Source organism: Chrysochloris asiatica, unplaced genomic scaffold (genome assembly GCF_000296735.1).
Source record: "Chrysochloris asiatica unplaced genomic scaffold, ChrAsi1.0 scaffold00025, whole genome shotgun sequence".
Classification (NCBI taxonomy): domain Eukaryota; kingdom Metazoa; phylum Chordata; class Mammalia; order Afrosoricida; family Chrysochloridae; genus Chrysochloris; species Chrysochloris asiatica.
In genome coordinates, this window is record NW_006408543.1 from 19,541,501 (window position 1) to 19,551,608 (window position 10,108).

At 40.1% G+C, this 10,108-nt stretch overlaps 1 protein-coding gene across 1 annotated transcript in view; it reads left to right on the forward strand.

The window, feature by feature from the left end:
- EFCAB11 (EF-hand calcium binding domain 11) overlaps nt 1-10,108 on the forward strand; it is a 266,624-nt gene that overhangs the window by 28,216 nt on the left and 228,300 nt on the right. The window contains exons 4-5 of the mRNA XM_006839581.1: nt 3,561-3,662; nt 6,504-6,594. Coding sequence (XP_006839644.1) covers nt 3,561-3,662; nt 6,504-6,594 — 193 coding nt within the window. The remainder of the gene's footprint in view (nt 1-3,560; nt 3,663-6,503; nt 6,595-10,108) is intronic.

Genomic DNA, 10,108 nt, shown 5'->3' on the forward strand with positions numbered 1-10,108 from the left:
CTCATTCCACGGCCTCTTCTGAATCCAGCTTGAACCTCTGGAAGTTCTCTGTCAATGTATGATTGTAGCCGTTTCTGTATTACCGTTAGCAAAACTTTACTCACATGAGATATCAAAGAGATTGGTGATTTCTGCATTCCGTTGGGTCACCTTTCTTTGCAATAGACCCAAATATGGATCTCTTCCAATCAGTCGGCCAGATAGTTGTCTTCCAAACTTCTCAATGAAACAGATTTTATTTACTTCCTGCTGTTGTTGGTTGCCACCAAGGCAACCCCACATGTACATGGTAGAACTGTGATCTATGAAGTTTTCCACTTCCTTCTAGTGACCTATAGGCAGCATATCAGCAGACCTTTCTTCTGAGGTGCGTTCAAACTGCCAGTCTTTCCAATAGTAATCGAGCTCCACTCAGGAACTAATTGACTTCCCAGTGTTTCTTGACTAAAACCCAGATTATTTACCCTGGTCCTCAAGGGCCCGTGTGTTCTGGCCCTTGTCTCCTTTACCAACCTCAACTTGTATGTCTGTCTTGCTCATTACCTTCTAGTCACAATTGTTGTTGTTAAGTGCCATTGAGTCAGTTCCGTCTTATAGTGACTCTGTATAGGGTTTCCAAGGAGCACCTGATGAGTTTGAACTGCCCACTTTGTGGTTTGCAGTCCAGTGTTTGGTCCTATAGCACCACATCTAGCCACAATAGCCTCTTCTCATTTCTTCTGCTTTCATTCCTCATGGCTGTTTCTACTACTGCCTGGAATGCTCTTCTCCTTCTTCTCATCCAGTTGACACCTTCTCATCCTTTAGGTCTTAGCTTAACTCTTACTTCCTCCAGGAGCGCTCTCCTGGCCCGGAGTCTACTCTCCACAGGAGTCCTGTGACCCTATTACTGGGTTGGACTACAAAAGACTAGGAAGTCTTGAACTACAGTATAAAAGAGATTTTATTACAGGAAAAGAAATCCCTTCAAGAGAGATGGGCCATAGACAGCAACATCTCCCTGTGCTTACAGCATGACATGCATTTGTAGGGAGTGGTTCTTTTTTCAAAAAGGAGCCAGATTTCCCCATTTGTGTAGTTCCACTCTTGTGCGTCACTTCCGTCTGTCCTTTTTCCCATGCTGAGCGCACATCTGGTGTCCACGAGGCAATCTAAGATTTCAAGATAAATCCCTTTGCAGAGGCGTCTGGGTAACTTGGCATGACTGGTTTTGCGCCTGCGCTGAAAACTGGTTAAGGCAGAGGTTGATATGTAGCTGATGGTTAACAACCCCTGCTGGTTGTTGAACAAGCCCCGCTGGGTTCCGGACACACAAGGAGACAGTCATTTTTGTTTTATGTTATTTATATTCTGCCTGCCTGAGAAGGAGATAGATTCTATCTCTTGTCTACATCCTGCTCCTCTGTTCTTTGTATTTGGAAGTTTATTTGATGGCTTTATTGATCTTTTCCCAATGCCGCTTTTCCACGATCCCAGTAAATTGTCCTTAGCAGTTTTCCTCCTGTTCCCTTACCCTAACAACACTGTCACAGCATCTTGTTTCCCTCAGAGCACACTTTTGTAACCATGTGTTAGCTAACATTTGAACCTGTGTCATGATTGTCTGTCCCATGCATGTTCTATTCTTCTCTCTTTATCTAGAACTTAACACAGTGCCCTGGCGTGGAGCTGTAGGGTCAGCACTGGACTATTAACCACAAGATTGACAGTTCTAACCCACTAGCTGCTCCTGGGAAACCCTTTACAAGGTCACTATGAGTCAGAACTGGCTCAACAGCACTTAGCAACAACAACAACAACAACAACAACAACAAGAGTTTCTGTAGGATAAACACTGGACTACTTGCCACAAGGTCAGCAGTTTAAACCCACCAGCTGCTTCTCGGAAACCCTATACAGGGTCACTATGAGTCGGAACTGACTTGACGGTGCTTAACAACAGCATATTCCTTCCTTTTTAAAACATAAAGAGATTTATTCTTTCAGTTTCTAAGTCCTGACTTTAACTCCAAATTCAGAAAAAAAAACAAAACCAAAAATCATGGAGAATGAAGAAAAACAATATTCTACATTCTTTAAGCTCTTGGAAGTGCTTTAAGTGAACATAACTCAGTATCAACCTCACCCAAAGCTGTGTGGTGCTCTGGGCTAATGCGTCAGATTGCAAAGTCATTTGAACTGCAAGGTGGATGGTTCAAGCTCATCAACTGCTCCTTGGAAACCCTTTACAGTGTCGCTATGAGTCGGAATTGACTCGATGGCACTTAACAACAACAAAGGAAAAGAATCCATGTTCTCAAAAACTATCATGTGGCTTAAAAAACACACATACACAAATCACATGGTTATTGCATGATTTGGGGCTGTTTTTAAAATAGAATGATTTTTTTTTTTTTTTTAATGGAAGTCCTGACTTCTAAAAATGAACTGCTCTTTTTGTATGTTTCCCGCTCAGTTCACTACAATGTTTAAAAGTCTTGGCTTCACTTTTAAACCTACTACAAAGATCACATTAGAATTCATTTTAATAGACTTTGTAAGCACAGTTTCTAATCTCATATTATCACGCTGGGTTCTTTTATTATGAATGTCACAAGAAGCTGAGCCTGAGGCTGCTGGGGTAGATCTCGGGCTGGGGATAGTGCCAGCTTCTATTGTTTATGTAATATTCTCGCCACCTTTCTCTGTGGCGGGCAATTGGGATTGACTTTTGAGAAACTACTTCTTTGACCCCATCTCCCAGTTGGATAAAAACCTGCCGTAATGACATCTGACTGGACAAAAGGGATCAAAGAAGCATAAAGAAAGAAAAAATTATGAGGCCTTGTTTCCTAAGTACTTTCAGGCCTGCCTGTTAGGTCTGTTACAGGGAGGAATGTCACATGGTTTTGAGGTCGTCATCCCTTCATCCTCTAAAAAGCAGCATAAACTCGGTCCACCATTTTTGCTACTTATTGGATCTACTTTACAAGAGCAAAATGGTCTTTTATACTTTATAGAACTTTGTTGTTGTTGTTGTTGTGTGCTGTCGAGTCGGTTCCGACCCATAGCGACCCTGTACAGGGTTTCCGAGGGTGTAAATCCTTACGGGAGTAGAAAGCCTCATCTTTCTCCCACGGAGCAGCTGGTAGTTTCGAACCGCTGACCTTTAGGTTCACAGCCCGATTCGTAACCACTACGCTACCAGAGCTCCCTTATAGAACTTTAGGAGTCGCTAATGGTAGTACTTAACGTGCTTGAGCAGTCGATTCCGACCCATAGTGACTCTGTATGGGGTTTCTGAGGCTGTAAATATTTATGGAAGCAGAAAGCCTCATTTTTTTTTCTCCCATGAAGTGGCTGGTGGATTTGAACAGCTGACCTTGCGGTCAACAGCCCACCTCATAATCCATTATGTTACCAGGACTCCGTTAGGAGGAGTAGATAGTGTTTACTAAAATAACAGCTAAAGCGTAATTCACTGTGATATTTACTACCTGTCTTCCATGCCTTTTTCTTTTCTTGTTTCTTTTCAAGAAGAAGATAGTTATCTCTGGAAAATTGTCTTCCCCACCTTTTAGGTATTTTACTTGGGGACTTTTTGCACGTTGTAAAGAAAAAGAAGGAAACACAACTGTATTGGAGTGAAATCAGACATATCTTCACAGCGTTCGACAGGCACTGTAAGTGTCTTTAAAGTGTTTTGATAGAAAAAGATAGATATTAAGGAACCGTGAATGTGATTATATACTTAGTATATTAAATGTAAGGATGTCTGGTATTGCAGTGGTTAAGCACTCGACTCCTAACTGATAGCTTGGTGGTTCGAACCCACCAACTGCTCCATGGCAGTCTACTTCTGTAAAGATTGTTGTTGTTGTTGTTGATGACTGCCGTTGAGTTGGTTCCGACCCATAGAAACCCTGTATAGGGTTCCCATGGAGCAACTGGTGAGTTTGAACCACAAACCCTGCTTTTGAAATCAACTTTGGGGCTGTTCTACTTTGTCATGCAGGACTGTGATACGTCAGTGCCGACTCTGCAGCACACAACAACCATCACAACAAATAAAATCTACGATATACAGGCTGTATGGTAAGGAGCTCTGGTAGTGTAGTGGTTACGAATTGGGCTGCAAACCTCAAGGTCAGCAGTTCGAAATACCAGCTGTTCCATGGGAGAAAGATGAGGCTTTCTGCTCCCAAAGAGATTTGCAGCCTCGGAAACCCTGTGCAGGGTCACTATGGGTCGGAATCAACTCCCTGGTACTCAACAACAACAACAACAACATAGTGGTGGTGGTAGTTATGTGTGAAAGGGCTCCGTCCCAATGATTTACTTCATAAAGCGGTTCTGACAGACATCAAAAATGTTTTACATTATTATCATCTTTCATTATCAGTAACTTTATGAACCCAGTCTTTATTTGTCTTTGGGGCTTAGAACATTACATATAAACATTACAAATAAACATATACATACATATTGGAGTCTTGGTATGGCACTATAGGATAAGCACTGAACTACTAACTACAAGGTCAACAGTTCAAAATCACCAGGCGTTCCTCAAAACCCTATACAGGGTCACTATGAGTTGGAACTGACTCGATGGCAATTAACAACCACAGAAATACATACATGTTACTAATGATGGTGGTGGTGGTGTGGAGTCAGTTCCGACTCATAGCGACCTTTACAGGGTTTCTGAGGCTGTAAATCTTTACAGGAGCAGAAAGCCTCATCTTTCTCTCATGAGATAGCTGGTAGTTTTGAACTGCTAACCTTTAGGTCAGCCCAACTAGTAACCACTACGCTATCAGAGCTGCTTGTTACTAATGATAAGATGTACAATTTTTTTTTTACAAACATTCATCAGTAAATAAGGTTTGTCCTACTATGAGTACATTGTAAGCCAGGGAATACCTTCACTTGGAAGATGGTTTTACAGGGAGTCCATGACTTCCGACGGGGTTCCATTCCTATAACTTTGTCATTATATCAATTCTGAATGTAAGTCAAATACCTAATTTTAATGTTTAGTTGCCATTATTGTTACCCGAGCTGGCTATGGACAGTAAATCGTAACATTGAGCATCTGCAAGTAAACATCTGAGAATGATACTATCAACAAATGACATACTGCAGCACTGTATGGCATACACATTGCAAACAATAAGATGTCCACACACACCAATACCAGACAGTTGTTAAGTATGGTTCACTGTAAATCAGGGACTCCTTATATTCATGAGCTATTACTTCAGGAGTTCATGGGAATTGATTCCTCCGTGGTGATCTTTAACTCTTGCCATGGTGCAAGGCAGAAGTAGTATTTGCAGTTATATGATTGAATTTATGATTGTTTGTGTTGTCATGGGGATCCGGGCCCGGGGCCATCTGTGGAAATGTGGGAGACCCTTTATCTTCTCCTTGGATTCCTGCTGTGACTCTAATGTGATGAGGTCTTGGCACTTCACGGTAACATTTTATTCATTTGCTTTTAACATATGGATGCATGTTACCTGATAAAGTGGGTTTGAAGATTATATTACCTAGTTTCTATAAACGAATCCTTACAAAGTGGACAGGTGACTTCAAATAGCTTGCGTGAGGAACCTGCACATTGAAGGTGAGAGTAACAGCACCAGCACATGCCAACAATGGGAAAATGGCAGAGTTGACTCTTCTCTGTCTCCTAAGTCCCGTGGATCACAGTTAAAGAGCCCAGGGTATCACTGTAAATACTAAGAGACCATAATTCTAGTGCCAAATGAGAAACAAAGGTAAATTCATAAATGAATTATTCTGGCAATTCACAAAGACTGAAAGCCCAGGGCATTATTGTAGCATATGTCTTCTAGTCCTTTCTTTGGGACGCAGAGAGCCAGTGAATTTAAGGGCTGAAAGTAACCTTTGAGGTCATCCACAGCTGCACCAAAGTGGAGAGTTTTACTGGATATTTATTTATATGTTAGTAGTTTAGTTGGATCCTGGTATGGCACTGTGAGTTAATGCACTGGACTGCAAAGTTGGCTTGAAATGCAAGGTTGGCCGTTTAGGCTCACCCAGTGCTCATTGGAAACCCTATACAGGGTCACTATGGGTCACTAAGTGAACAAACTCTGTAACACTTAACAACAACAAGTTTGTTACTCCTGGTGTGGCACTGTAGGATCTGCACTGGACTGTGAACCACAGGTCAGCAGTTCAAACCTATCAGCTTCTCCTTGGAAACCCTATACAGGGTCGCTATTACTAGTTAGGAGGAAAGGGGCAGAAGATAGACTCCTTTCTTTAAGCATAAATATCTCTACTTTCATCCCAGTGGTCAGAACTTTTAACTTTTCCAAGGAGACAATTTTGGATTGTCTTATTTGTATGTAACATCAACTATAAATTCCTATTTGTCTTCTGATAGTATGTTAAAAATGAAGCTTCATGCAAATATTATGGTGAGAGAGAGAATTAATAGTTCATAGGGTTTATGGAATTAAGTGAATACTTTGTCTTTTGTTTTCAAAAAGATCGTGGATTTTTAACTGTGGAAGATTTCAAGAAAGCCTTTCAGCAGGTGGCTCCCAAATTACCTGAGAGGATTGTTCTTGAGGTGTTCAGGTAAGTCACCAGACTCTTCCTGTGGGTTCATCCCATGGTTTACCACTTACTTTGAATTGTGTTTCAGCTTTATGAACACTTAACTTATGATAATTTCTACTTATGAGCACTTTTATCTCACGACATATTGTCATGATCCAGGAAAAACAATTGTAATTAGTCATTACAATTGAGCCCTGGTGTGGCACTGTGGGTTAATACGCTGGACTGCAAAGTGAGTCTGAGCCACAAGGTCGGCAGTTCAAGCTCATCTCAAAAACCCTACATAGGGTTGCTATGGGTCGGAACCGACTCAACAGCACTTAACAACAAGGTTGAGTAATGATGAATTCCTGGTGTGGGGCTGTAGGATCAGCACTGGCCTGGGAACCACAAGGTTGACAGTTCCAACACACTAGCTGCTCCTTGGAAATCCTACAAGTAGGAACCGACTTGATGATACTTAACAACAACAACAACTGAGTAGTGGGCTCAAACATAACTGTTGTGAGGATGGTGTAGGACCTAGCAGTGCTTTGTGCTGTTGTTTCTAGAGTGGCTGTGAGTCGGAACTGACTCCACAGTACCTGATAACACCAACAACATTGAGAAATGCAAAGGAGCCCTAGTGGTGCAGTGTTGAAGTGCTTGACTGTAATCAGTCGGTAGCTTGAACCCACCAGCCACTCTGCAGGAAAAAGATGTGGCAATCGGTTTCATAAAGATTTATAGCCTTGGAAACCCTAAGGGAAATATTAAATAAATAAATAAAAATTTCCTTAAGTAATTAAGGAAAGATTTCTCTCCATATATCCCAGCGATCAAACTTGTCCAAGGTCATATGTTGTAGTCAGGGGCTGGAAAATGTCATGCTTTCCTTGGGAAGTTATGTGTCCCATTAATACAGCTTCTGATACTGATGAAGAAGGAGAGAATGGAGATTAGGGGACATCTGGCAGGACCAGCCATTTGAGATAAAAACCATTAAGGAAATCTGCCAGAAACCAGCTCCCCCAATAGAAAAACGCCAAGCAGGTTATTGGAAGTAAGAACATGCATTCACTGTCATTCGCAGTGGCATCATAGCTGAACTTTATTTTGTTACGTCATTCACAAGCGTGCTGTTGTACAAGCTATTGAGTAAGAGTGAAGAAGTTGAGGTTAGAAACATACAAAGTGCTAGAGGACAATAACCACCTTAGCTGATTTTACAAAAGCAACTACAATAGCATCTTTGTATATACTTTGGATTGATACGATAAATAAATTTCACAAATAATCCAACTTCATCTTAATCCGGTGTACCTTATTTACTCCTTAAGATCTATAAAGTAGATCATTATAAAGTACAGAAAACATTTCTGCTAATGCAAAATAGACCCGAGAGTAGCAATCAGCAATGAAAATGGTAGACACTTAGAGTTCATTTTCACTTTATAAGCCAACTCAAAGAACAAACAAACTAAAATCTTGGCTTGGGACATAGGCATTAAAGAATCATTTTACTTTATGACCTAGTGGAAACACTGACAGCGTTAAGCCATGGTTGGGGTTGTTGTTCATTAAATCTGTTGTCTACCTGATCCGGTGATCTTTACTTTAATAATTTTGTCATGAATCAAAGCAGTGTGTGATGTGTTTTAATACATTATCAGCATATCATAGCATTCACATTCTGGTCCATAATCATCATTCCCTCATATGGTTTAGTCTTAGTTCTGGATTCAGCACTCAGTTTCCAGGCCTTGTACCACACATCTTTTCTGCTTTGTTGTTTGTTGTTAAGTGCCATGGGGTCGGTTCCGACTCACAGCGACCCTGTATAGAGTTTCCAAGGAGCGGCTAGTGAGTTTGAACTGCTGACCTTGGGTTCAACCCAACTGTGGTGCCCAGTGCCTTATCCTACAATGCTGCCTAGCTCAAGTTTATTCTCCATTGCAGATCTTAATTATATTCCCTCTAGGCTCTTAGGTTCAACGATGTTTTTTTCTGGGCCATCATACTTGAATAAAATTATTTAATAGATGAAATGTTAACATTTTTGAGCCATAGTCTTTTTCTTTGACAACACTGATTATGCTTTTGTTAGAAGTCTATTAAATTTCTATTTCAATTGCATACTTGGCCCACCATGTCTCTCTGTTATTTTCCTTAATGTTTGTTCTCCTTGGTCTTGTGTCCATTGTGGATCTTGTGTCCATTGTGGGTCTTGTATCCATTGTTTTTGCTTGTTTTCCTGTGATTGTTTTACTTTTCACTTGCACTTTTTCTTGGGCTGTATCTACTGATGCTTTATCTACCATACATTTTTTATTGTATCTTGCTATTTTACAGCTACTCATCTAAGCCTTTTTTATTTCTGCTTTCAGCTCTTATTTTATAGAGGTATTTGATTTATTTGGGAAAACAATAATTTTTGAGACTTTTATTTTTAATGAGTGATTGTTTATAGGTTTCTAGTAATAACTTTTCCAAATAACTATTGAAAATAACTTTTCTACTGAGGGAAGAATTTCTAGGAACAAAATACTTTCTTAAACCAAAGAAGGATATCTCATGTTAAAAAGGAAATAGTTAACAAAATTTGATACCAATTTATGCCATCTCTAAAGACATCATTAAATATTTAATATTTGGATTTCAAAATTCAAGATTCCTTCCAACGTTTAAAGGTTTAAACTTTGATTTCCACATAGAACTAGTAGTAATAATGATTTGTGTACTAAAATGACTTAGGTCATATCGAAGATGATGTTTCATTATCATTCAGAAGTTCTTAGGGAATTCTTTTCCTGAAGGTTTTTTTTCCCTTCTTCTGACTAGAAATGGCAGAATGTCAAGGGGCAGAAGAGTTGATTAATACAATGCTTGTACTTTAGGTAATGAACTCTTTCCAACACTAAAAGGCTAAAAGAAGAAACTTCTTTCTTTAACACTATTATGATTTATTGAGAACTTTGTAGTGACTATGTTTTTCTTTAAAAAACAAACAAACAAACACAAAACTCTTTAGTCTGAATGTCTAACATTTGGTCTTAGAAGTTGTTGCCTTTCTAAACTTATCTTTCATCCATCCTAAATTCCTACATTTCCTTTGGCGTCGTACTTGTTATTTTGGATATGTGGTGTGCATATATGTTGTTGTTAAGTGCTGTCAAGTCAGTTCCAACGCATAGCAACCCTGTATAGTGTTTCCAAGGAGTGGCTGGTGGGTTTGAATTGCTGACCTTGCTATTCAAATGACCTTGCATTCCAGTACATTATTCTACAGTGCCACACCAGGGCTGTTCATGAAAAAGTGGAATTGAAAAATAATGAAATTTTTTCCATGAACTTTTTGAAGTCCCCTTGTATATCTCATTCTGCTTCCTTGGCCCAGCACTGTCTTTTTCTCTCCCTACTGTCTGGAAGGTAGCGTAGTGGTTACAAATTAGGCTGTGAACCTCAAGGTCAGCAGTTCGAAACTACCAGCTGTTTCGCGGGAGAAAGATGAGGCTTTCTGTTCCCATAAAGATTTACAGCCTTGGAAACCCTG